The sequence below is a fragment of the Cololabis saira genome, chromosome 24, assembly GCF_033807715.1.
Source record: "Cololabis saira isolate AMF1-May2022 chromosome 24, fColSai1.1, whole genome shotgun sequence".
Taxonomy (NCBI): Eukaryota; Metazoa; Chordata; class Actinopteri; order Beloniformes; family Belonidae; genus Cololabis; species Cololabis saira.
The window spans coordinates 6,810,134-6,837,819 of record NC_084610.1 but is presented as its reverse complement, the minus strand read 5'-3'; the positions used below and the strand labels follow the sequence as shown (position 1 = coordinate 6,837,819).

The 27,686-nt window shown below is 43.0% G+C and overlaps 1 protein-coding gene across 3 annotated transcripts; it reads left to right on the top strand.

The window, feature by feature from the left end:
- Positions 1 to 1,688: 1,688 nt before the first annotated feature.
- Positions 1,689 to 26,659, top strand: zgc:65895 (uncharacterized protein LOC393546 homolog). 3 transcript variants are annotated; one of them, XM_061715366.1, is made up of 3 exons: positions 1,689 to 4,466; positions 23,145 to 23,196; positions 24,848 to 26,659. In XM_061715366.1, the coding sequence occupies exons 1-3, from the start codon at positions 2,410 to 2,412 to the stop codon at positions 25,109 to 25,111; spliced, it is 2,373 nt and encodes a 790-aa protein (XP_061571350.1). In that variant the 5' UTR covers positions 1,689 to 2,409; the 3' UTR covers positions 25,112 to 26,659. The 3 variants fall into 3 exon arrangements, with proteins under 3 accessions (XP_061571350.1, XP_061571352.1, XP_061571351.1); XM_061715368.1 differs by lacking the exon at positions 1,689 to 4,466 and adding an exon at positions 15,222 to 15,544; XM_061715367.1 differs by lacking the exon at positions 1,689 to 4,466 and adding an exon at positions 22,456 to 22,799 and having other exon boundaries at positions 24,848 to 26,658.
- The last annotated feature ends 1,027 nt before the right edge of the window (positions 26,660 to 27,686 follow it).

Sequence of the window (27,686 nt, the reverse complement as noted above, 5' to 3'; positions counted from 1 at the left end):
CCAAAGCTAGAAAGAGAAGCATTGGGATTAAAATGTCCTGTGCAGCGTTGCCTTGGTGAAACACATAATACTTAATTGCTAATCGTTCTGATTTGTTATTATGAGCTCTCCAAACTTTTCCATTTTACGTGCTGGTGATCTCACCTTTTTAAGGGCAACTAAGAAAAAAAATAGGTTAAACTTCCTCCTGTTTGCTCTTTGTTTTATTCATGCTCTACTTCCTCTACATCTTCTATTCAGCCTGTCAGGATTTGGGGAATTGGAGCTTATTCTGGGTATTAAGATACAAAACTTACATGTCTGGGCATTGTAAAGCTCAGACAGCTACTCCATTTGTAGTCAACTTTCCTGTTGTCATGACAGATGTGGCATAGTGCCAGAAAATGCTCCAATGAGGCAAAAGCTTACAGGAAAATGACAGGCTTAAATCTGTGTGCTGAGATTATAATGAAATCATTGTATTGTATTGTTTTTGTTTGTACTTCTGCCATCACTTCCTGTAATAACTGTACTGATTGCTCCCAAACTTTTATTCTTCGATAAGTGGATGATTTTAAATTAAAAATAAACTGAAAAAAGTAACAATATCTTCTGGTGATGTAGTGTATCTATACTAATAAAATAATAATACAACTAATAATTATAAGTATATTGTATGTTTGTATATACAGAACTCTCATACTCCTACGCTGTGTAACATGAAAGGAAACAATTGTAATATACTACATCATGTTCTTTTAGTTTTCTTGTCCACACTTTGTTGAACAAATGCAGAGAATTTTAATAAATTGGAAAATGTATTTGAAAATGTAAATGATTAGATCATAATTGAAATATTTGTTTCATTATGTGAGGTTTTAAAAAATAAATAAATACTTAAGAGGACAAAGTAATTGATTACTGATGCTACACAGCAATGATCTTGACATTCTGGCTTTCTGTTTACTTTCTGCGGTTCCAGGAATTGAGCTTCATTTTGTGTCATTGGCAGAATTCACCTTTACCAACAGGTACATCTGATTTGTGAATCAATTCCACCAATACATGTTGGAAACACTTCAATAGGCATGCCTCAACTCTCATTTTCCTTGCTTTACTGGAACGGCACATCACTCCTAACTAGATGTTTGAAGTGACAATTTGTTGCCAGAAGGCAAAAGGAGTGTTTTTGAAGATCACTTCATTAATGACGTCACCACTCTATGTGCAATAAAGTTTAATCACATTTGCAAGTAAATAAAAAAAGTATTTCTCAATTAAAAGCACACAAACAGGCAGGCTTAAAGTAAAGACGACGCTGTTTGAACAGGCCGTTTATAGCAGCATTTCCAAAGAGTCTGTTCCAAGAAGAAGAAAAAAGATAAACACAACGCAAGCTTCATGCTGCATTCAGGTTCTGATTGGAAAGTGTGTAACGTCAATGTCCTGTTTGGCGGACATGTTTTTTTTTTTCTAAGCTTTAAAAATTGTGTAAAATCTCAGCCACCTGCATACACGATATGAAAAATGTTCAAATGAAAACAAGTCGGAAAAGCACACTAATTTAAAAACAAATGTATGATAACGATCATTAAAAAATGGATTGAGGTGGCAGACGTTGCTAAATCCGATCCGATCGTAGGGTCGTGAACGTTGCGTGTATGTGCTAGGAAAAAAACTGGATCGCATTGCGCATGCTCCGCGTCAGTGTTTGCCCTCCTCCCTCCAGACCAGACTGACAAGCCGCTACCGGCAATGATACAGCAAACACGGGGCTCACCGAGATGGACTTAGACAGCACGTTTCATCACTACAAAGACGGATATTATTCCCACAGAGCAGCACACTGACTGAACACTGTATTTCCAGCTATCGGCGGGGATTGGATGCGACGGCCGACTTCCTGCGACATACACGGGTCAGCTAAGAGGCGTTCACGGCCGCCCTGGAAAATACACCTGCGCTGTTAACCAGCTAAAATATTTATATTTAAAATAATTACCCGCGCTGCAACCGTGCATCTTAAACGTTTGTGATTATACTTTAATAAAAAGCTACTAAAGTTGCAGGTAGGTGTCTGTAATAGTCGCTGGTGGTGACCCAACACGGCTCCAGCTACCTAGATAGCTGCATTTCGCAGTATTTATTTATTTCCCCAGCGTCCAAACACTGGTTTGGTCATTATTTTTTTAATTTTTGATTAATAATTACGTTGAGAATAGGAGCGTGGACTGTGATCAAGCATTTGAGCTTGTTCCCCAGCTGTGCAGGCGTTGAGCTTGATTTGTAAAGCACGTAAATCCTATGACTTGTCACCTATGGCTGGTTAGTATCGCGGTACTGCAGGTGACCCAGCGAGCCGCTGCCAGCTACTAGCTAGATTATCGTCTGCAGCTCCATCGTCGCCAAGAAACCGTCTTTGCTGCAGAGATGCACCACCAGGACTTCTCTGGAGAGCAGCCCGGCGGAGGGAGCCGCAAGGCGGCGTTCCACTACCGGAGAGGCAGCGGCGGAGCCGGAGGAGCCGGCGCAGCAGCCGCGGACGAGGCTGCATCCCCCGCCCAGGCGGGGTCCTCCTCCCCGGCTCTCCATCACCAGCCACAGGTGGCAGGCACTCAGGTGAAGAAGAAGAGCGGCTTCCAGATCACCAGCGTCACCTCTGCTCAGATCAGCGGCAATAACAGTTTGGCTGATGACACTGAGAGCTATGATGACATGGATGAGTCTCACACTGAAGACCTGTCCTCCTCTGATATTCTGGATGTTTCCGTGTCCAAGGCCACGGATACAGGCGTGCCGGAGAGAAGCTCCTCTGATGAGACTTTAAACAGTCTCCATGGTGTTGATACACCTGGACTAGTGTCGCCCAATGAGCCGCTGCAGCCTCATGCTATGGCTCAGGGGTCGCAGCAGCATTCCTCTTTGGTGAATGGGACTGTGCAACATCAATATTACCCTCAGCAGCAGAGCCAGGCCCTCCAGCATCATTCTGACAGCTTGGGAGGAGGTGAACCATCACCACCAGCTGCTCTGGGAGCACCCGTATCAAGCTCCAGCCCAGCCGGGCTCGGCCAATCCCAGCTACCACCGGTGTTGGATAACCCAAAAGCTGCAGGGGTGGCTGCTCATCAAGGAACCCCTATTGTTGCTGATGCACGTGCGCAAGGCAGTGTGAACGTTCCTGGGATGTCTAGTGTTTCCGCTGTCCCTGCTGCAGCAGTTCCCCCCTCGGGGCCTGCAGGTTTTGACAGCACTAATGCAACTGTGCAAGCGGCTTCTGCTGGAGGAGGAACGGGCGTGCCTGTTGCGGCCCCCAGCAGTCAATTGCAGCACACCCATTCTATAACAGCCCCCGGCTCTCGTTTTAGGGTGGTCAAACTGGACACTAACTCAGAGCCGTTCCGCAAAGGAAGATGGACTTGTACAGAATACTACGAAAAGGAGGTTCCACAGCCGCCTCCATCTGAAGCACCAAAAGCTGTGGACTTGGCTGTAGAGACTGAAGCGGGTAACACTGGAATTGGTCCATGTATACCTGCCGTGCAGCCACCTCACACGCTGCAGCCCTATCAGACACCAAGCCAGGACTTCACCAGTCCACAAGCCATGCAGAGCCCACCACAGCCGCTGACACAAGCTGCTACTCTGAGCTACGCGTCTCCCCAGGAGGTTGTCGGAGCAACACACATGCAGAAACAAGGGCCTCCTGCTACTGTTCACACAGCAACGCAACAGATGACGTCACATACTGATGTAAGTCAGGCTCCTGTGATACCCCAGCAGATTCCTTACGCTATGGATCAACAGCAGGGCCAAACCCAAGGAGGTTATGCTGCACCTCAGCTCCACGCCGGTGGGGTTATGGTCCCAGGAGGTGTCCGACAGCCCGACTTCATCCAGCCTACTGCTCCCTTCCAGACCCAAGTCCAGCCTCCACTTCCGCTTGTAACAACCGGGATTTCTGTAACGCCTGCGCCGGTTCCAGCGCAGCAGCCGGGGGGCATTACTCAGCAGCAGCTGCCACATCAGGGTCAGGTAGCTCCACCTGCTCCAGCAGCGTTTGCTGCAGTGCAGCCGCAGACCCTCCCAGTTCAACCTCAGCCTAATCCACAGGCGCAAATCCATCCCAGCTCTACTGGCACACTTTCTTTTGGACCCCCCCATGGGAGCCCCTACATGCCTCTGACTGCACTGCAAGCTGACCTTCAGCCTCTCCTCACCTCGGGCACACACCTCAGCCACGTCCCTGCAGGAGGGAGCTTTGCAAGAACTTCACAGCTGGAGAGCGCCCAGCGGCTTCTGTTTCAGCACCAGGGCCTGCTGGGCCTGCCCAGGATGGGCATGGCAGCAAGTGGAGAGGGGTCAGCGGAGGGCAGCAGCGCGGTGGGAACCCTGGCCCACATGGGGATGTCAGCTGAGGCCAGTGCCATCATGGCTGCTGCTGCTGCAGGCCTCAGGAGTCAGCATGCTGAAGGAGAAGAAGACAGGTAAGAACCACATAAGCCTGTGTTGAAAAAAAATCGATTTTCTGATTCTAAATTGATTCTCATATCAATTCCTAAAAATCGATTTGTATGTCTAAAGATTGATTATTTTTTTTTGATCTTTTATTTTTTAGAGAAAATGCTGGACATTTTAGCTTAAATTTCTAAATGTTATATTAGTTCAATGAAGTTCATATTATCTATATTTACTAGAGCTTGTTTGGTTTCTCTGTTATCGGACACGGTTTGTCATGAAATACCTGAAAAATGCCGGGTGCTTCATGGCAAGCTGTGTGTCTGGTGACAGAATAAATCAGATAAGCTAAAATAATTTGTTTACTCCTTGTTTACTCCTTTCTTTCTTTTTTTGCACTTTAAATGGATATTGAAATGCTTATTTGAGTTATTTATTTCTTAGTTATTTCACAATAATTATTGTGAAATTATTATTTCAATCATTTTACAGTCATATAATCCAGGCAACACTAACCCAAATCAATATCGAATCAAATCGGATCAAATGGTGATAATCGATTCTGAATCTTAAGAATCGGAATCGAATCGTTTCTTGACATTTGAATCGATACCCAGCTCTAGAACCACACAATGCTCTGTTTTGTTTATAAAGTCAATTAAAAATGTGTTGTTTTTTTTTTTTTTTAGGCATAGCAAAGATAAAATGCAGTTTCAGTTCTAGTTCTGAAGAAATATTCTTGTCGCATAATGAAAACATGATTTCAGCAGTATGATAATTCAGATATACACATGCCACATCACATTTGCTCGACCTTCTGAGGACTCCTCGAAAGTGTACAGAACACAACGAGTTAAAAAACAGCTCGCTTGGCACTGCTGCAGTCAAACATCAATGTCTGGCTCAGAAGTGGAGCTGCTGAGTCACTATGGGGAGTTGGTGACTCAGCAGATGCTCTGCCCTTGACGACCCCCAATCTTCTCACATTCAGCTCCATAATCTTTGTGTCAGTAGGGACACATTTCGTGGTGGTTGTGCCTCATGTTATCCCTCCACAGTTGTTTCAATCTTCACTCCTTTCTCGCTCTCAGCTTACTATTATTATTATTTTATTGGAAAGTTAACTTTTTTTATGCAAATGCATGCTGCATGTATAATAGCTCTGCTCAAAGGTGTCTGTTTCAGTTGTAGGTGATCTGACAACACAAGGCTGGTCAAAACTGGGTCGATGCCTTTGGAAAAACTTTCCATGTCTTTCAGAGTCTGCAGGATCAGAAGTTGCATAAATCCCACAAACCCTTGCCACAGAGAAGTGGAGCACTGTTGTGGAGGCAGTGTGGCGTTTCCACTTTGCAGTCCTGCATTCTTGTTAAGCAGGAGATTCGTGTTGCTTTACTCGTTAATACCTCCAGGTTGTGGAGGAAGCTCAACTGACAAGTCAGCCTCACCCAAACACCCACAACTGAAATATCAATATATGTTCGTACAAACGTTTACTTTTATATGATTTTCGGCAGCAAATGCACAGCAGAAGTTGGAAAAAGTATCTTAAATAGATAGTTTGCAGAGCATGCTTAAAGTAAAAGACAAGACTACTGGTGTTTGTTTCTGTATAATTAGCTGTTCATACTTTAGCCCATTAAATTGAGAGGTGGAGGGTTCTCTAAATGAAGGCCTAATATGATGTCATCTTTGCAGCAGAATACAGAGCGGGACTGTGTCTGTGTGGAGGCTTTTGTCACCAGTTGGTGTTGTGCGGTCGTTGCAGTTTTCTATAGCCTCTTCATGCCTTCTTCTGCAAGTTTTTTCTTCCTTCAAGTGTCAGTGGGTCAGGCTGCTTTCCTGCTGTGAATCGGTTACTGTCCTGAAGCAGCAGACATTCGTTTCGTGTCTCCTTTGTTTATAGCTAAATTATGATCTCTCCCTGTTATTCTGTCACTGTCTCTGCTCTCTGTCTCCTTTGCTTATCTTCCTCTGTTACCCCTTTTCTTTCTCATTCTTCTTTCTTTGTATAATTTAACTTCTCAGTGTTAACGGAGTCCGTTTCCATGTCATCAGTTGTGAATACCTAATATTTACTAATGAGTGAAGGGCTTTGTAGGGACAGGTACAATCTTTCTTTAAGTGATATTTAACAACTCCTTTTTCTAAATTATGAAATAGTTATCAAAGCAATTGCTTCTTGTGGAAGAAATGTACTAAACCAGAGTTTAATGTGTAAGGTTGTTTATGGTGACTTATCCTTTTTTTTAACTCCTTCTCTCTTTATATGGAGATCAACTCTGATGTGTTTGACAATATTACTTGCAACTGTTTGTTGTCTGAGTCCAGTTTGGCTTTCTAAAGGCTCTGCAGTATGTTGTAGCTGTCGAGACTTTAAAACACCTGACCTAACACAACCGTGTGTTTGACTGCTGTAAGGTTTTAAAACGGGGACGGGAGAGTGCAAGCGTTGCAGGAATCTGCTTGTTTCTTTTAACCTCCCCACTAAGGTTTCTCATACCTATCAGTGAGGACAGGGATATTAGTCGGGGCTCTCAGTGGGTCCTCGTGCTTCCCAGGACAGAGTTACAGCCCGTTGGTGTCAACTGATATTTGGGTATCAGCCAGTGGCAGTTCACAGCGGAAGGGAAACTCTGCTGACCTCCACATAAAAGCCACAGCAGACTATTCACCTGTCATCTGTATCCTTCTCATTTGCAAAGGCTTCTAAGGAAGTGTGACTTTGTGAATATTTAAGAGATAATTCACAATGCAGCGTACTGTTGCAAGTCATAACTGTAATTACACGCATGCATTTCATAAAATAGTCCTTTTTAGACCTAGTTTGAGGCAGCTTAGTATTATTTGAAGTCCTGATATTAGAATAATATATTATTATATGTGCAATATTTTATTCAAATCATCAGTGTTTTACCCAAACAACTAGCCCAAATAACATTTTTCTTTCGATGGTTTTATCACAGGGTGACATGTGGTAATTCTGAAGGTAAAAAGCATTTCACAACCAAAATACCTACTGTCATAATCTTTCAGGTGCATTTAAAAAGGGTTATCTATGTGTGTGAGGGCATTTTTTGGGAGTTTTAAAAGTACACAATGCAGTCTGCTGATTACCGGCCTGTGAAACCGGTCGGCAGCATTTATCTTGAGTTTTATTTCATCGTGATATCCCTAAGGCGTGCTTGTCAACTTTCATCTGTTTGGCAGCTCTTGAATCTGTTGAAACATCTGAAGAGTCACGTGATCATCGTTTGAATTGATAATGAAGTGACTATAGAAGAACTAAAAGCACTTTTACGAGGTAACAGGGTGCCAGAGGTAGATGTAAGGGATCAGTGATCCCTTTGTTGAACAAACTAGAGAATATTAGATTACCCTGCTCTAAAGGGGGCTTACCGTCTTGATATTGTAAAAGGAGAAGACCAGTCTTTATTTTCTGATATTCAAGAGAATTATATTTAAAAAAAGTTTCTTTGGAGCTTCATCCTTGTGGGAGTGCATATGTTCTTTGTGCTTTAATGATTCAGCTCCTTTTAAAGTCTTTCTATGTAAGTTGATTGATGGCTTTGATGTGGCGTTCTTCTTGTTCATATGATTTAATGACAGAGCAGCATCTGTAAGGCACCGTGTGTGTGGTTTTACTCATTCATGATTCAGCTTTTGCTACTACAGGCACTTCAGTTTCAGTTCCAGGTGCCAGGGATTCCTACATGTCCCTGCAAACGCTGAGGAGGTAGAAGTGTAATGACATGCACCATTTGAGCCACTAAGTTAACTAACAATCAGTTGTGATTCATACAATGACAACAGGAACCATTGCTCATGAGAACACAGCCCTTGATAGAAATATTGGGTGGCTCCTGTAGTTCAAACATGACTAACAAAGTGTGCAGCAAGAATAAATGCAGGCTGATCAGATTAAAGCATAAAATCCAACAGACACGTTGAGTTTTTGAAGTAACCAGGTTTGCAATAGTGAAGCAGATTCTGGATTAAATTTCTTCTCCTCAAGCCGGTATTTTTAGGCGTTTGTTCAAATGTGATTGAAATTAAAAGCACTTTATGAGGTGAAAGGGGCAGGCGGAGAAACCTCAGCAGCCCTCTGGTATTTTCTTTTTAGAAACATGTGAAATTCCACGAAGAAAGCCGCAGCAGTAATGAGAAAATAAAATGTCCTGGAGGACCAGCCTCTGACAGTCATGAAAGTGTCTGAATTTGCCATTGAATTGAACATTTTGAGTTACTGTCCAGTTAAATGAAGAGTGACTTACTCTAGGGACATTACCTGACTGTCATTAAAGTTTAGTAGTAACTAAATTTTTAATAAAGAATAAAGGTGTCGAAATCAGTATCTGAAAGGATAAAGTTGTATCGGAAAATCTCTAATCAATAACGTGTCTTGTCGGACTTAAAGCTACTTAAAGCCAAAATCGACTTATGTCGACTTAACAGTGCTGTGCTCGCCAGTGGGGACAGTCCAGAACATCTTGAAGTGCCACTACAGGTTCGTCATGTTTTGTACCAGGGACTAACAAGTGAACGTTGAGATATACTGCCACCATATGGCCAGAAGTGGTACTGCTACATCGAGTGGCTTTAAAGTTAATTTTCAATTTATATCAATTTTTTTTCCAAGATTTCTTCATATCTCAGCTTAAAATCTCTGCAGACTCCTAACCTGCTTTTATGCAAGTGCTGCTGTCGGCAAATGTAATATTTTAAGTCTGTAGCAGCTCTTTTTATTGTGGTTATTCCTGTAGGCTGGACAGCAGCTATGTGAAACCAACGCATTATGAAATGCCTCTAAATTACTGGGCGGCATCTCCTGTGTGTCAACAATCATAAATCTCTCCTCAAGGTTGTTAAAGTAGTCTCTTAATTTAATGTGACATGCCTTTCCGCTTCACCACAAGCATAAACTCAACTGTTTCCTGTCATGCTGTTGTACCGACTTTCCCCACAAGGTGGCAGTCACTGCCCATAAATCCTCCCAGTTCAGGTGACAGCTGTTTATGTAACAATATCGTGCTCTTTGAAAATCACTGACCGAAAAACAGGCTTGCAGTTAAGTGGATATGTCATTATTGCATGCAAGGACTGAATCCAGAACTAATGAAGGGTTTCAAAGACCTCTTAGTTATGAAAACACGAGGAATCCGTGCTTGCTGCCAGTAATGGGTGTGGAAAAATGTTTTAATGCTTGCTCGGAGGAGCCACCTGCAGCCAGTGGGTAATTTTAATATATATTCTGGCAGGGGTTGAGATGTAGTGTTAGTTTTTCCCAGTCCTTCATCTTAACAGGCTTGCACTTTAATTATTTATGCATGTCACACATGTGCAGATTATTTTTTATACATATTAATGTTTTTCGAGGCTTTCTGTCAGTTCCAAAATCTTGAAGCCACATCAAGTGATTACAAGCTTCAACAGACACAGTTCACGTTGGTGTTTGGGTTTCACATAAGCTCGCCTCGTGCACACGTGCAGAGCTGTCGGGGTCAAGCATGGACTCACGGGCCTACGACGATGTAACGTGCATCCATGCATTTCTACGCGTCTCTCAGGAGGAGCGTTTATGGCTTCAGCTGTCAGTGCGGTTTATGGTATTCGGCGTGTTTCCGTTTTTAATGGTACTGAGGTCTTTCTTCCCTTCACCCTGTTGAAGTAAGTGGAAGACAGGGAAAGAAAAGAGGTGTCATTCAGATTTTAACTGGTTGTGTCAGGATCATTCCTCCGGCAGGTGTTATGTCACGTCCCTTCAACCCTCAGGCTTTTCTCTCAGTCAACTTTTCAAAATCACACCTTGACTCGACAGGAGATAAATGTGAGAACATATTCAAGCCTGTGAGTTAAGTTATAGGTTTCTGTTCAAAATGGCAAGTTCATGCAAATTCAGTAAGATTTTGCTGCATGCTTTGGTAAATTGTGCTTCTGTTGAAAGAGGGAAAACTGCTTATAGTAGTTTTTTGCAAACATAACAGGAACAAAATTGACAGACATACTGAAGACACTTCACAAAGTTGCCATTTAAAAAAATAAAAAAAAATCTTTCATTAAGCTGCAAAAACACAATCATATAACTGTTCTCTAAATCGGCCACAGAAGAAAACAAGTATTGTGACTACGTGACTGTAGCGTAACCGAAGATATGTCTCTCCTGATTTTAGAAGAAAACATTTCAGTTGCAGGCGTTTTTGGCTCCGGTGGTGTTATTTGTGAAATGTTCTTGAGAGAGATTGACATTTCTATATGAACTGACTATCATTTTTCACTCAGCACCCTCAGGACTCAAAGTTCACTGAGTTTATCTGGTTTGGAAAACGTCTCATAAAAGTAGGTGATGAATGATCCATTCAGTATAATTATATGCTGCATACTTGAGAGCTAGTTAATCTAGTTTAATTTTTTGATGTCATTGTATTGTTGCCATATACGGTAGTCCTGGAGAAGTATTGAGTTTTAAGAAAACTATGCTTTATTATAAGCTTTATATCAAATTGAATTGGCCCTTTTGATTGAGAAACTAAATAAAACCTATGCATTATTTTTATTAATGTATTTTTTTTAATTGTTATTAGAAGAATAAACATGCCATATATTGAACTAGTCAGCATTGCTAAGTTAAAAGAAAAAATAAAATTAATTGTTTATCTACATCCTCTTGAAGCTTGAACATGTGCACGTTACGATTTAGACCCACGTTTTTTGTGGGGGATTGTTTCAAAACATGCTGTAGTTTGAGTCTGCCGTAATGTTTTCCTGCAAGCTGCTACAGATGCATATTTGATCCTCAGCCTATTACGAGTAGAAAAATCAAAGTAAAAGCTTTGCTCCAGACATGCGTCACTCCGACCCGGAGGCTAGATGGACATGAAAGTCTGCAGTCACGCCAGTTTCCTCCATCTGCCATTGGCCGTCTTCCGAAGCAGAGTTTTACACACGTACACACAGTAACGTGACCGTTGCAGTACTTGCACAAGAAGAACATTTATTCCCCCTGAAAGAGACGCTTCCTGGTAAACCAGAGACTTCACAGAGAAAAAGTAAAGATATTTGTGATTCTTAAACGTCGGATTTGACCCTTCCCACTGTTGAAAGACAATCAGATCACCACATGAAGCCGCGCGCCGCAGAGAGCCTCGAGCAAAGTTTCTCGACTGCTGCTGTGACGATCCTCCCTGTTTAGACAGTCAGCTTTCAGGCTGTTTTCATTGACAGAGAAAACTTAAAAACACTGCAGTGATTCATGTGACCGGGGGGGTCATGTTGTCAAACAGTTGTGTAATATTTGCATGTATAATATTTATTTTAAGGCGTTGATTATAGGGACTAAAGGCGCTGAAGAAGGGCTGAAAGTGTATTTATGTGCGCCTTGAAAATGTTTGGGGTTTTTTTAATTCATTTTTTTGGTTAACCGTCGTTCAATTTGCCCGTATTTTTGTCATCTGCTTTGTTGTCATGATGAACCAATTATCCCAGGATTTTGGAGTGTTAGTTAAACAAAATAAACATTTATTTGAGCTTTGGAAAATTTATGAGCAAATTAAACCATAATTGAAGTCATCTTTAGTTGCAGTCTTTTTGGATGAGATCACCTTTTTGGCCTTTTAAGGCGACATTTGTTCCTCCCTTATCGTAGAAGCTGAATCTCAGCGTTATTTTTATCTCGGTTATAAATGCCAGATCTTCATAGTAGACGTAGGCGGATGGAGCATGATTGCTGAAACTTAATGCTTTATCCATCAGAACAAGGCGTGTCTTCCCAGTGAATAAGGCAATCTCTATCGGAGCTTGGTAGGTGTCCCGTTCCTTCAGTTCTCTTTCTGTTTCATGGTTCGTAGAGGCCGGTTATGTAAGGCATTGCGTGCATGGCAGAGCAATTCCCTTCCGCTCCACGGAGCCGCAGCCCTGTGATGCTATGAGACCTGTTAGGGCGTTCATGCTCTTTGGTTTGTCTGTGTTTGTTCAATAATCAGTGGAGATCATTGTCAGCCGTGAACAGGTAGAAGGGTGTCTTCTGAAAGCGGCATCCACTCACTTTACCTAATAAGGAATTAGGCCTTGAGAATGTTGAATCCATTGCATCTTCAGATTCAACTGTGGACTTTCAAAAAAGGGAAAAATGTTTATAAGGCACTTGCCAGTTTTCATCCAAATTTGGAAAGTTAAAATACATTTCCTTTGCCTGACTGTGTAATTTGTCTTGGTTCTCTGCTGGCTGGGGGCCGGTTAAAAGCCTCCCAAACCGGATTTCGCCAGTCTGCAAACATCATCCAGACACGTGTGCGCACGCACACACGAGACCACACAAACAGGACGAGCAGACCCATGTAGACGAGCTCATGAGGAGAAGTGATGCAAAAGGAGACGGGCCAATCACAGCCCAGCATGCAAACCAATGGAGGACAAAAAGAAAGGGATGCAAAGAGAGAGAGAGAGAGAGAAGCCGACTTAAGAGCAGAAGAAGAGATGATCATAGAAAAGAGAAAACAAGACTAATTTGCTACAGTTCCTTCCAGATTTGATCTGAAAGCGTTGTAATTGGTTTCCAGTTGTGTTGTGCTTTTATGTGGAGGTCACTTTTATTGATTATGTGTGTTCTCAACTGAACCTCTAATCACTTTGTGATGTCGTATTATGAAATTGTTGCACGTGTTCACATAAATCGTCGTTGTGTCCGTTTTGAGTCATGGTTCTGTTTTTGTCAAACCATGATGGTGTACTTTACTCTCAGCTGGATTCTTTTGGAAAACTGAACTTGAATAAAAAAGATGGAGATGGAGGGAAAATGTGTTACTGCTACTATTGATTTGTCTCTTTTCGAGAAAGTAAAGTGCTGAAAGATATCTTCTTTCTGCATTCGTTTCCCTTTCAGTGTCTTTCACAAACCTACAGATAAACAGTAGAACAAAGCTTCTTGTACGTTGTTAAGATAGACGTTCGATTCCCGGTTAAACCCTAACAGATTTGCTTTTTATGATCCTCATCTCAAAACACAAATAACATGGCCGAGGTTTAACTGTCGAGATTCTTTAATATACCGTTTGGTCGGCTCTGTCGTGCAGAAGCAAAGAGCCTAAAGCTACAAGCTTGAGATTTAAATATAGCTGCCACTTTCCTTAAACATAGTTCACGTCTTGTTTGGAATTAAATGTTATATTTTTAACTACAACGTAAACACCATCTGGTCTTTTCTTCACATCAGCTGCTGCCTCACTGTGGAGTCGCATCCACCCTTATGTAAGCTCCGTAGGGTGTGGCTTAGATGGACTCCAACGCCCTGTGCTCCTCATCTCAGCGCTGCAAAACAACGTACCATGAAGTCTAAATTAGATATGATGGTTGTGTTCAAGACTGGTGAAGATACTGTGCACCATGTGGATGGTGGAACCAATGATGCAGAAGAAAAGGTTCAGAGGAGCACTACTTCTCCCTTTTATCTATCTATTGTCAGACTAATGCTTAGTGGGATTAGATGGCACCTCTTTGTTGAAAACATATTTATGGGTCAGTCTTGGGGTGTTTGCGCATCACAACAAATGGAAACATGCCATCTGTGATATCACAATCTCCAGGTCGCCCGTCATTGGCTGAGCAAGGTCTGCTCAGCGATTGGCTGAAAGTAAAGTGTCTTCCCTGAGTCTAGTCTCCAGCCTTTTGTTCCAAGTGAACATGCGCACACTGACCCCAGACCTGCAGGTACACCATGTACAGATGATGTTTGAAGAGTTGTCAAGTGAAATAAGAAATGTTTGAGCAGGAAGTTCAAGCTGATAAAATTAGTCCCAGCGGTTGGTTATTAGCTCCCGCGCTGTCTAACCTCGGCGCCTCAGGGCTCTCATTTATGGTCACTTGGCGTTTTAAGAGCTTGGCGAAACTTAGAGTGAAGAAAAGCATATCTGACTTTCACTTAATGAGGTCATTCGCTTTACTGCATGGGCGTCTGCGGTGGTGTCGGTGGGTGCCGTGTGCCGCCATTTTGTGGTCCCTCCTCAACTGCACGACATCTTTCGAGCAGCATCTCCTCTCTGTTCTCCACTCTCCCTCTGGTCAAGAAATGATACGACTCTTTCTGCTGCTGACTTCCAGAGTTGCTGAAGAGTTATGTTGTGCTCTCTCAGAGCTCTTTGTGTGATCTGTCATCTAGCTTGCCATCTTGTTTTGATCCCCTTTGTTCAGAGGCAAGTGTGGACTCTGCGCGCCTGAGTGGGAAAGGGTTTTCCAGCATGAAAGCACACGTGAAGCGTGCTCATGTGGAGACTCATACTGCGAGGGTGTGTGTCCAGTGTGCATCGACTGATGAGGAGTGACAGGGTTGCTAAAGTCATGCTTTATTTTATTTTTGGCAACACTGCACATGCCTCCCAAGACAACATAAGAAGGAGACACTTCTCTGCAGTGTGATGAATGCAGGAGGTGTGTATTTATTGGAGCATTCAGCGTAAAGACATCAAGTTTTCATCACTTTTACAGACATGATGTTGCAGGAAGTGAGCAGGAAAGTGGTGAAGGAGTCAGAAGCTGCAGAACGAAGGTGGCAGCTTCTAAGTAACCATGAGCCAACCAGCGGGGTGTGTGGTCAAAAGTAGCTCATCCTATTGGACGAATCCCTCTAATCTTTTCATACAGTTTATATAACAACACAAGGGAAGGTGACGTGATTCCTTCTGCAGTGACATCACCACCCCCCCCACCTATGTCTCCTCTCCATGCACCCAATCATCTCGCAGTCTATATGTGGTTCAGGCTTCGTAAGGAAGCAATCGGGAGAAGTAACACACACACACACACACCTCCCTCTCCCATCCCAGTCCTCCATAGCTCCATCCTGGGCTCCATTGTTGCTCAGGCTCCCCTCCATGAAGCCCCCTCATCTGTAGGGGAGCAGGGGCTCGGGGCCCAAGGGTGCAGTGTCGGCAGTGCCGTTTGTCTTGGGAAGCTTTTTTGGGTGTGGGGGGTTTGTGGTGGTGCAGGGTGTGCTTGTAGCCAGAGGGCATCCATGAGAGAGAGAGGGCTGGCCGGCTGGGGCAGGAGCAGCGGCACAGGGCCGGGACGCCATGACCTTAAAGCTGTTCTTCTGGGAGCTGGAGAAGCATCTGAAGAGGTAACATGGCTGTGGTGTTGTCACGTTGGAGTCTGTGTGCCAGAGGTTAGATTGGGATGAGACAAAGGCTTTGTAATGACATGTGGTTGTTGTTGCCGTTCTGGTTGCTTTCAGTTGTGTTGTCTGGTTTTTATTTCGGCACAAGATGTGCAAAAATGCTTCCATTAAACTTCACACGTGCAGGTTATGTAGTTCCCATCCCTGCGTGCATCAAACGGCAACACCTCGGCGTGTTCAGACTCCTGCTCCGTTGCCTGGAGGAATTGACTTGGAGGACATCATGTTCTCGCCTTTGCTCCAGTGTGTAAAAGCAGGAAGGTGTGGTTGATTGTTCATTCACAGGAGTTCAAAACTATATCCTGCCTCTTTGTTTACATTTCGTTCCCCAATTTCAACCGTCAAGTATGATTGTCCAGTTCATCAAAATGTTCCGCTTGTAGACTCCAATCCCGATAAAATTAAATGTGTACAGTGAGGCCAACATAAGCCACATTTTCCTCCACCCATCAGTTTGTTTTCATAACGTAAGCATACATCAATATGAAATGAGACTCTGCTCCTGTGAAATAAAAATGCAGAAGTCCTTCAAAAGATTAATTCCAGTTCTCTAAACCCCCCCAAAAAACAAATGTTTCCTTGACCAGGGTTAATGACAAACCAGCAGGAAGTAAAACTCAGATATAGTGGCAGGTTACAGGTGGTCGCATGATAAAACTAACTCATACGGTGACACACGGGCCTGACACGTCTGAGGGAATCTCAGATGCACTGCTCCTGGAAATTTGTTTAATTTCTTCTGTTTGTAGGCAAAGTTTATTGCTGGTGTAAATGAGCAGCAGTTGGAGGTCAGTTTAAAATGATGTATGTACGTGTGGTCAGGATTGAGAAAATAAAACCGCAGCCTAATTGTTGGGGAGGTGTTTTTAGTTTCACTCTTTATCTCGACATCCAGCTGTGCAAACTAAATGTACTTCCCTTTCTTTGTGTGCTGTTTATCTAAACTGTTGCTGTAGCAATGAAATCACTCCACTACTCAACAGTCAAATTGTATTTTAATTTAAGAGTAAATTCAGAAGATAAAAAAAGATCCCTTTTGTCATTCATCCTGGTATTTTCCACCTGCTGAAACAAAACATTGATTAATGGGTTATCCATTTACTAAAGGTTAATAATGAACAGTAAAAGTCATCAGAGGGACAGCACATGTTAGAGCAAGGGTCTCAAACTCCCGGCCCGCGGGCCGTTTGCGGCCCGCGCTGCCCCTCCCCCCGGCCCGCACCCAATGTCAAAAATGTAATGTAATCTGGCCCGTAAAACTATTTTTTCCATTTACCTTTTTTTTTATAGTTGTTTCATACCAAATTAAATTACCTTCTTCGTATAAAATTGAAATAAAAACACGTTTTTTTTAAAAATGTAGGCCTACAGAATAAATTATTTAAGGATGCTACTAATGACCTGGAGTCCGACAACTCCACTCAGTGCATCACTTCCACTGCCGTGGTCCGCGAGACTCGCTGAACACTGCAAAGCAGCATCCCGAGCCCTTGCTCTCTGAAGTCGCCAATGTCTGTGCCTCGCGTCGGGAAGAACTGATGGGCACCTGTGACACATTTGCATTACCCCATGATGTACAGATTGCAACACTCCTGACTCCTAAAATGCGACTGCTACGGATGAAGCCCCCAGATGCACGAGACAAAGTGTTTAAATGTATGTGTAAACGCAGATTACAAGGTGCTTGGCTTCAGTGTGATGGCGAAACCTATTTAGTCCGTGAACCTTTGTTGGCTCACCAGGTGTGTTTCCGACTGGAGGAAACAGTTTTTGGCCACACGCACGCACGCACGTATACGCACGGAATGACATGCCGTACCGGGCTGATGTATGTCTGTAACTGGCAAACTGGACTATGTGAGTGTAAAATAAATGTATATTGTGCATCGCAAAGAAAGTTTAAGTGGACATTCATTCATCATGCACCTGGCATATTAAAAGTAAGCGCATCAAAAAGGTTCTTCCGTTGAAATACACCTCAGTGGCTTAAAGCGTTGGCTTAGCTACAGTATGTTTTATAAAAACAGAAAATGCATGAGCCATTTTATGAATCCATATTTATTTATATATATATATATATATATATATATATATATATATATATATATATATATATATATATATATATATATCAATTATATAATACTAAAAAGCAAAGCACAGACCGATTCGCAGACTGGGAAGACTACGCGTCCTTTGCTTCAGCACAAAAACCGGTTGATGATGAAATGTCTGAATATCTCAGCTCCCGGCTCTCTGATAACCCAGACCCAGACATTGTGCTTTAATGGTGGGAATTCAACAAAGAGCACTTCCCTGCGCTCTCAAAGCTGGCGCGTTTCATTTTTAGTGTCCCCGTATCCAGTGCGCCTTCAGAGAGGGCGTTTAGTGTCTGTGGGCGCAACTTGGAGGAGAGACGCACGGGATCGGGACCTCAGTCGGTCAGCAACATTCTCTTCCTCCACAGTAATATGGCCAAGTGATTAATCTGTTAAATTATTCGTTTCATTCGTTAACATTGTTTATTTTATTTTTATTTATTTTATTGTCATTTATTTAGCTATTAGTGTTACATTTCGAACCACTCACAGCTGTTGTTGCCATTTGTTAATTAGGTTATAGGTTCTAAAGAGGCGTTGCTGAATATTTTCATTCTTATTTTTAGTTTTTCAAACAGAATACCTGCGACATTAATATCAGCAGTTTTTCATGTTGTTTATTTGACATTTGTATGTGCCGTGTGATGGTGCAAAGTTTTGGATAAAAACGAAGTCATGTTTAAATGTATTGTGTTGTGTGTTTCTCACTATCATGTTTCTTATTCAGGTCTCTCTTAGAAAAGAGACCGTACCGGCCTCAATTGATGCGTGCGCGAAAGGTTATCCATCAAGCTCCACAATGATGATCATGTTAACATTAAATCAGATAGCCTATATTTGTCCGGGACATTTCTTTGTGGGACGGGAGAAGACAAAAAATCCAGGCACCTCTATTATTGTGGGGGCACGAATTCTCCGAGTTTTGCGTGACGGTGTAACACGCACGTTGCAGGTGCGGGCTGTAGGCTGCTTTATGGTTCCGCGTTACACCAACGCAGAGCTAACGGCAGCGTACGGTGCGCGTCGCCGCGTACCGTACGCCGTAGGCTCTGCGTCGATTTAACGCGGAACCATAAATCCGGCTTAATGGTCAGAGAAGCGCGCCGCGGGATGAAAAAAAAAAAGGTCCCGCGCAGGGCTCTACGGGTCACTCTACGGGTCAAAGATTATGTCAAAGGTCAGCGTGCAGGTGTTGATGTAGAGAGCGGGATTTTGTGTCTGTTAACTGCTGCTAACAACAAGGATGTCTTTTTCAAAAGCAAAAAGGAAAGTGGATGATGAACACAGACAGTTTCAAGAGAGATGGACATTGCAGTATTTTTTTGTGGAGTTCAGTGGAAATGCGACCTGTCTTATATGCAAGGAAAAAGTCGCTGTTCTTAAAGAATATAATCTCAAACGTCACTACTCGACTAGACACGGAGAACAGTATGAGAAGTTCCAGGGAGATGAGAGGAATCAACGAGCAATGCAGCTACAGAGAGGGCTGTCATCTCAGCAAAATCTGTTCCATAAAGCCAAGAAGGAAGCTGATTCTGCTGTTGAAGCCAGTTATGTGGTGAGTGAATTAATTGCCAAATCCGGAAAACCATTCACCGAAGGACAGTTTTTGAAGGACTGCATGTTGAAAGTTGCTAATGTCCTGTGTCCGGAAAAGACGAGCTTGTTTAGCAATATTTCTCTGTCGGCAAACACCGTTGCAGAGCGGATCAGCGAGTTGTCAAGTGACATCTACCAGCAGTTACGCAGAAAAGCTAGCGCTTTCACTGCATACTCCGTGGCGCTTGATGAAAGCACAGATAAAACCGACACTGCTCAACTAGCCATTTTCATCAGGGGGATAAATGAACAATTCGAAGTGACAGAAGAGTTACTGAGTGTGTCTCCAATGCACGGACGGACTACAGCCAAAGACATCTTTCAGACTCTGTGTGACGCGATGGAACGCGCTGGGTTGCCATGGAAGCGACTGGTGGGCGTTACCACTGATGGGGCCCCTTCAATGACAGGTCAAAAAAACGGACTGGTAGCGCTGGTGCAGAGAAAGTTAGCGGAGGAAAATGCAGATCCAGCAATTGTTTTGCACTGCATCATTCACCAACAGACGCTGTGCAGCAAATGCCTCAAATATGAACATGTCATGTCCGTTGTCCTGAAATGTATTAATTACATTAGGTCCAGGAGCTTACAGCACCGACAGTTTCAGGCCTTTTTAGAGGAAATTGAGGCAGCATATGGTGATGTGCTTTACTTTACTGAGGTGCGCTGGCTTAGCAGAGGAAATGTGCTCAAAAGATTTTTTGAGTTAAGATCAGAGGTGAAGAGGTTCCTGGATGATGGCAGAATGGATGTCCCTGAATTAGATGATCCAAAATGGGTCATGGACCTTGCATTCCTAGTGGACATCACACGTGAGCTAAACATCCTTAACCTGAAGCTGCAGGGCCCTGGTCAGCTTGTCACAGCAGCTTATGAAAGTGTAAAAGCCTTCACCACAAAGCTGAAACTATGGAAAACTCAGCTTCCTGCGAAAAACCTCAGTCATTTCAACACATGCAGATGTCTTGTGGAGGAGGGTGCAGCATTCAGTGGTGATGAATATGCTTCTGCTATTGAAAGCCTACTGCAGGAATTTGACCTGCGCTTTGCCGACTTTAAGGCACATCGTGACACTTTCCAGCTGTTTGCAGACCCCTTCTCAGCTGATGTGGAGAGTGTCCCCAGTGTGTTGCAAATGGAAGTGATTGATTTACAGTGCAACGGTGCACTGAAAAATAAATTCAGAGATGCACAGGGAGAAGCAGACAAGACTGGACAATTTCTGAGGGAATTAGGTCCATCCTTCCCAGAGCTTTCCAGAGTATTCAGTCGGGTTTTATGTCTTTTTGGGAGCACATATGTGTGTGAGAAACTTTTCTCAACTATGAACTATAATAAGTGCAAGTACAGGTCCAGGCTTAGTAATGCCCATCTTGAAGCTGTACTCAGGGTTTCAACTGCGACCTCCATAAGGGCAAATGTAGCTCATCTGTGTGAGCAGAAGCGCTGTGTAGTGTCTGGCAAAAAATAGAAAAGAGGTACAAATGTACAAATGTGACTGCATTTCTTAGTTGATTGTTCGGTTTCAGTAAGGTGTGCAAGATAATTCAAAGTAAGGGAAAATTATTTTGTTGTGTTCAAAAACCTGTTAAAAAATTGTTGTGTTAAAAAACCTGTTAAAAAATTATATAATTGTATTTTGCTGTTCAGTATGTCATGTAAAAAGTTGTTGAAGTTGTTCATGTCGAAAAAGAAGTAAAAATTTCAGACGCATTGCACTTTCTTGTCATCTTGTTTCTTGTGAACGCTGAAGTGGCCCTCTTATGAGATGACAATACTTGCAGTGGCCCCAAGGCAATTTGAGGTTGAGACCCCTGTGTTAGAGGCTTCGGAGATAAAGTCAGGGAGGCCAGACTGAGATGTTCGGACATGTCCAGAGGAGAGATAGGGAATATATTGGTAAAAGGATGCCGAGTTTTGAACTGCCAGGCAGGAGGTCCAGAGGAAGACCCAAGAGGAGGGTTATAGATGTAGTGAAAGAGGACATGAAGGTACTTGGGGTAAGAGAAGAGGATGCAGAAGACGGGCTCAGATGCAGCAACTGATTCGCTGTGGCGACCCCTTAAGGGAAAAGCCAAAAGGAGAAGAAGAAGTAAACCATTTTATGTTTTAAGTTTCTTACACATGCTACTCTGGTGTCATGGGTCGATTAACATCTGGACTAGCCCTGTGTTGAAAAAATTGATTTTCATATTTTAAATCGATTCTCATATTAATTCCTAAAAATCAATTCATATGTCTAAAGATCGATTTATTTATTTATTTATTTATTTATTTATTTATTTATTTTTTGGTATTTCTTTGTTTATGCCCAAAAAAGGAATGTTTTGTTGGACACGAGAATAACTAGTGCTATGTTTTTTTGTTTTTTTTTGCTTCTGTTTGCTGCCCTGGATCTGTTTTGATAATCCTGCCCCACACAATGTTTCTGAAAGCAGTTCTATCAGCATAATGGGCGGGATTGCATGAATTCCCAATCTTATACCAGTGATTGGTCCTTGCAGCTGTCATTAGCGGCCGATATTTGCTGTTGAATCTCAATATAATACTAGTATTAATATGTTGCATAACTACACAGTCATAAAATTCAGGTAACAGCTCAAAAAACATTACACTAACACACTAACCCAAATCGATATCGGAATCGGATCTAATCAAATCGTGATAATCGATTGTGAATCTTAAGAATCGGAATCGATTCTTGACATTTGAATCGATCCCCAGCCCTTATCTGGACCATACTGAGGTCAGATTTTATTGCAGGGTAAACCCCCGGAGCGTTACCACTTATGGCCGATAGGGGGAGATATTGTTGCACCTAAGGGCTTGTTATTGGTTACCCAAAGTTGTTAGTTTTTTGTTTTTCTAAACACACGTCTGTGTTTTAGGATAGACTTGATAAGAATATGGAGTTTGAGTATAGTATAATGTAATCTCTTAAATTACAGTCAGTCCAGAATAAATTGAAGCGGTCCCATTTCCCGTAAACTGGATGCGGCTTTTCTAGAGGTCGCTGCGGCAGGTGGAGAGATGTTGCATGGATTATTATAATGACCCGCCTCTCCTCCAGTCCCAGACGGCCCAGCAGCAAAGCTGACGCATGTATTATGCAGATGAGGGCTGTTCTCCACCAATGGCAGGGCAGCAGCCGCTGTTTTTCCTGCATGAATTACCCGCGGAGGGAGTGGAGCAGCGCGGAGCAGCAGCCCGCCGCCCCAGTCTTTGTGCGCTGTGTCCCGGCTGCAAGCTGCGCGGCGCCCGGGGAGAGACCCGCCGTGCGGAGCACAAGAATGCGCCATTTTTCTACTTTTATAGCGCTGGATGTCCACTTTTTACACCAGTCCGGCCGCCTTCAGGGGTTTTAATGGGCGGAATAGCATGAATTCCCAATGTTATACCGTGGCGATGGACCTGGGTGTTTGTCAATTGAGGAATTTCTCCATATCGTTTCTGTCCTCCGTGCTCGGGAAGGAGAGCACATCCGTCAAGGTTGACAATAGGTAATGTCTGCTGAATGTGTAGCTGTGTATTAGTTAGTTTCAAGTGGATGCTGACGGGTTGGATCATTTATTCTCCTGCATCAAAGTCGAAGCTTGTTGTATCGATCCTGGTTAGGTTTGCTTTGTTGCACACACCGATCAATCGTCCTATTTTTTCCCCTCATGACATTATTCGTATTATTTCTACATTTTGTTATTTGGGAGACAGCCATAACTTGAATATTTTTAAAGACACCGAAGAGAGATCCCCATTTCCATCAAATGCACCTCCACATCAGCCGCAGTGTCCATCAATGTTACATCATCCAGGCGACAAGAGGCTGATTTTTCTCTCCTTTCTTCCAGCTCCTCGGGTGCAAGTGTGGTGGCCATCGACAACAAGATTGAACAAGCAATGGTAAGAGTTTTTCCTGTCCGAAATACCCCTCTTTTAAGCAGGCATTGTTAGTAAATAGGCGGCTGGCATGCTGTACATTTACTGTATGTGGAGCCCCTGGTGTTATGTAACCCGAACCGATGTGGACTAGTTCTGCAGCAGCTCCTCCTGCTCTTATTGTCTGTTTTTACACCAACTTTTAAGCGGTGTTTAGAGGATAGTGCTTTATTGAAGCAGGAGACTTCGTGCAAGCTCCTTTCTGAGCAATGAATGAATGAATGAGGAGGATAATGTGCTTATTGCCTGCATGCGGACATGCAGCTCTGCAGGTTTATGCAGCTCTGCAGGTTTCTGCACCTGCGAGGTGAAATCAACCCGAGCCTCGCCGGTGACCCATCGGGCTGGTTGGCAACTTGATGTGGGACAGGCTAAGGTTCACACGCTATCCTCGTCCCTCCTTTTTTCATGCTCGGAGCCCTCTCCCTCCATGGTGTTGCTAGGCAGGCAGCAGCCTCCCCTCCGCGCAGTATAAATAACTGTGCGGCCGCTGGCTCCGCCCTCGCTGGTGCAGGAACATTTTGTTCCCTTGCTGGGGCAGCAGGGAGGAGGAGGAGCAGGTCCACGGAGGAGGGGATGCTCAGATTATCAAGCAAATCCCCCTTCAGCAGGATGGCTCTGCTTCAGCATCATGAGAATAATCTCAAAATGTATTTCAGTACAGCTTTTTTGTACTATGAACTCTGGCATGTGCCAGATTGATGAGAGTTAAACCTCATCTCTTTGTCACACACTTCCCCTCAGGCACGATTTTCAGACACTAGTGTTTATTAGATAATGATTTCTTAGTAATTGAATTTTAATTTCAGTCTAATTTTCTTCCTGCATTAATGACTCCCCCTTGTAAACCCTTTTTATTTATTTAGCTTTATTTACTTATTTATTTTCGGCTGCATTCCTCTCTTTTAAAAAAACATCATGGTAGAACACCATCATACCCCTACACACCGCACACGTGCATACATACATAAGTGCACTCATACACGCACACACCTGATTGAAATCTGTGAAAAAACATTGACTTTGTTGTTCTGTACTGTTTCGTTTGACTGTTTTTTGTTGAAATTATTATTTTTAAAATGTAAAATTCAAGACGACTTGAAAATTACAAAACAATAATACAAAACAAATGTATAATACAAAACAAAAGGAGCATGCTCACATTTGACATACTGCAATCGGCAAACATTTTTGCCATTTTTATTTAACGTTTTTGCAGTTTCCTTGTTAGATTGATTGATCTGTTGATTTTCCTCTGGATGAATTTGGTTGGAAGATGATTTCCAAACAGGAAACCTCCAGAGCCCAAACGTAACGCCCTGAAATTACATGTGTATTTAAACAAATCTTCCCGTTTCTTTTGATTAAACTAGATAAAGGTAGAGACCGCTTTCTTTATATTGCTTAATCTAGAAAGAAATGAGTTTGATTAACATAAATATTTTCCAAACAAGCAATAGACATTAGTTCACTTTTACTTTGAAATATATAAGTATGTTTAGCATGAAGGAACTGTTTCACGCACAGTCCCAACCAGATGGTCCTTCATTTCCGCAAAGGAAACGTGCTGCATTATTGAAGCCCCTCACTGACTCTTTCCTCCCCCTTCTCTCAGGACCTGGTGAAGAGCCACCTGATGTACGCCGTGCGTGAGGAGGTGGAGGTGCTGAAGGAGCAGATCAAGGAGCTGATCGAGCGCAACACTCAGCTGGAGCAGGAGAACAACCTGCTCAAGAACCTGGCCAGCCCCGAGCAAATGGCTCAGTTCCAAGCACAGGTCCAAACCGGCGGCTCCCCGACCGGCACCGCCCAGCCCCCGGCCCTGACTGGAAACACGCAAGCCCTTCCCTCCACACAGAACTCCGGCACGTCAGCGTAACACAGAAACTGTACACTGGAGAGCCCGGTGAGGATGAGGGACAGAGGAGATGGAAGACAGAAGATGAGGAGGAGGAGGAGGAGGAGGAAGAGGAGGAGGTTGGAGTCTCGCCATTCTGTGAACGGACTCTGACATCATCAAGACCGACTGTTCAACCTTTCGGACAAGCGCACACTTCAACTTCACCCGGAAAACAACTTTGTTTTGTTGCACATTTAATTTAACTGAAAGACTTGGAGTTGCACCGGTGTGTTTGTGCGTATGTGTGTGTGTAAGTGTGTGTATGTCCCTGCTTCGTCTGCAAATTTTACTACCTGCTTCAGACAATCGCCTTTGTCGTGCTGGTTGTCGTCTTGGTGATATTGCCGGGAAGGACCGAGCTGGCGGGAAGCGAAATCCGACCCCTTGCTTCGCTCACGATGGGCGTGCCAATCAGGAGCACGTCATGTTCAGTGCCGTTGAATCCCTCGCTGTGTGAACTGTGGAAAACGCTGTTTCACCTCCTCTGCAGCTCAAACTTCTCCGCCTGCACACCATTTTTACTCTGCATCATCCCGTTTTTGTTTTTGTCCTCTTGCACTTTTTCCAGATGACGCAGAAAGACTTTATAACGGACAAAAAAACGATCTGCAGACTCGCCTTGAATGGGAGGTTTGTGGCTCTGCACCTTCACAGCATCGGCAGACAGCGAGAGTCTCGACAGTCTTATAAAATTAGGAAATCTGTATTAGCTGCGCGTCATTGTTCACTCTGAGAACTTGGTGTTCTTCTCGAGGTCCACGTTCCCACCCTTAACACACACTCACCTTTCTTTCTCTGATGGAGCATTAACATGTTCATGCAGTGAGTCAGTATTGTTTTTTTAAGGGGGACTAGAGATGCTCTTTGTCCGTTTCTGTTTTTGCTCGTTGATGTAGTTGATATCCAAATGGTTTAACAACGATAAGGTGAATACATAGAACATGACTGTTTGTAGGTAGTGAACTTTGTACAGATGACAAGTTTCCAATTAACCTCTGCCAAGTGCCTGGTTTCTAACCATAGATGCATATATGAAGCTTTTTTTAAGTTGTTTTATCCATGTGTATATATATCTATGGTTTTGCCAGGTTTTGAGCTACCTGTGATGTCATAACTCAGGGTGGGAACAGAAGAGGATCGTTTACCTCGACGCTTAGATGCTGTCTCCTGCAGTGACACTCTGCTTCGTACTGTATTGAACTCTCCTCTGCCGTCGCTTCAGATTCACTTATGATCTGTACTCTTAGCATTTGGGATGTCTGTAATTATATGTGTGTGAAACTGTCATTTTTATTTTCTTTTTTAAATCTTTTTTTATTTTAATTTGTCTTTTGTACAGACAGTTGTGTGAATTGCTTGTAGTGCGACTGGAGCGCTGGATACAATGAGATGAGACTCTTGTCATAAGGAAAGGAAATGCCTAGCAGAAGTATGTTCATGTTTTGTGCACGTTCCTTCAGCCCATCACAAATGTGACGTAACAATTGCACTAGACAGTTGCACCTCAAATAAAAAACAAAAAAAAAAGAAAAAGATGGACTCTTAAGTATTTTTTCAAAGCATTGATGACTTTTTACATGCATCTTCAATCATTTGACCCACGGAGGTTTTGCGCGAAGAGAACGGCTACCACAGTATTGGGATTTTAACATGATTCAAGACTATAGTATGCAACTTCTTCCGAGGTCTCAGTTCGGGGAAGAAGAAGAATCAAATTAAGCGATGTGGAGCACAGATTGAACTGATCACCCTCAGAATCACCTTCATTGCCAAGTGCAAGAAATGTACAAGGAATCTTATTTGCTTTACTGGTGCCAACTTACAGTAATGCTGAGAAGTTTAAAATAAAAACATTTTATATTAAAAGATATCCCAATATTATGATTGGATATCAGGCCAAGTATTGTCTAATATAACAACGGTGTAAATCCAAGATGTTGATCACTTCAGTTTTGTGTGGGGTTCCACATTTTATAACAAATCAATGCAGAAAACCAGTTTCTTCCAAGCTGTTCACATAGTTGCTCAATTTTAATTATAAAGAACATTTCAGCTGATTTTTATCTTCAATAATGCCTTAGATTTAATAATTTTTTCCCCCTTGAAAGTTAGAAAAATCATCTGATGATGGTATGAGTTTCAAATGTCAGGTATTACTATTGGAATTGGGGAAGAAAAAGAGGATCGGTGCATCCTTAACGGTGCACTGATATTGGCTGTGTTATAGTAGGTGTGGACCTGAATTTACTGTGATATCACCGTGCATACAATTTGATTTGAATTTCAGTCAGAATTATTCCTAAAACATGTGCCTATAATTTAAGTGATCAAATGGAGCCAAAACTGGGGTTGAACACAAGTAGACCAAGTAAACAAATAAAATGGACCTATTTCCTTTCTAGTTGAGCCCTGCCAAACTTCATTAGTCATGCCTACAGCTTATTATAATGTAAACAGAGTTCACATGAAGCTTGTCATTGGCCCAGCAGACGAGCCTCCTATAGACATCCTATAGTAGCCCCGCCCACCGACAGACCACGTGGGGGTGACGTCA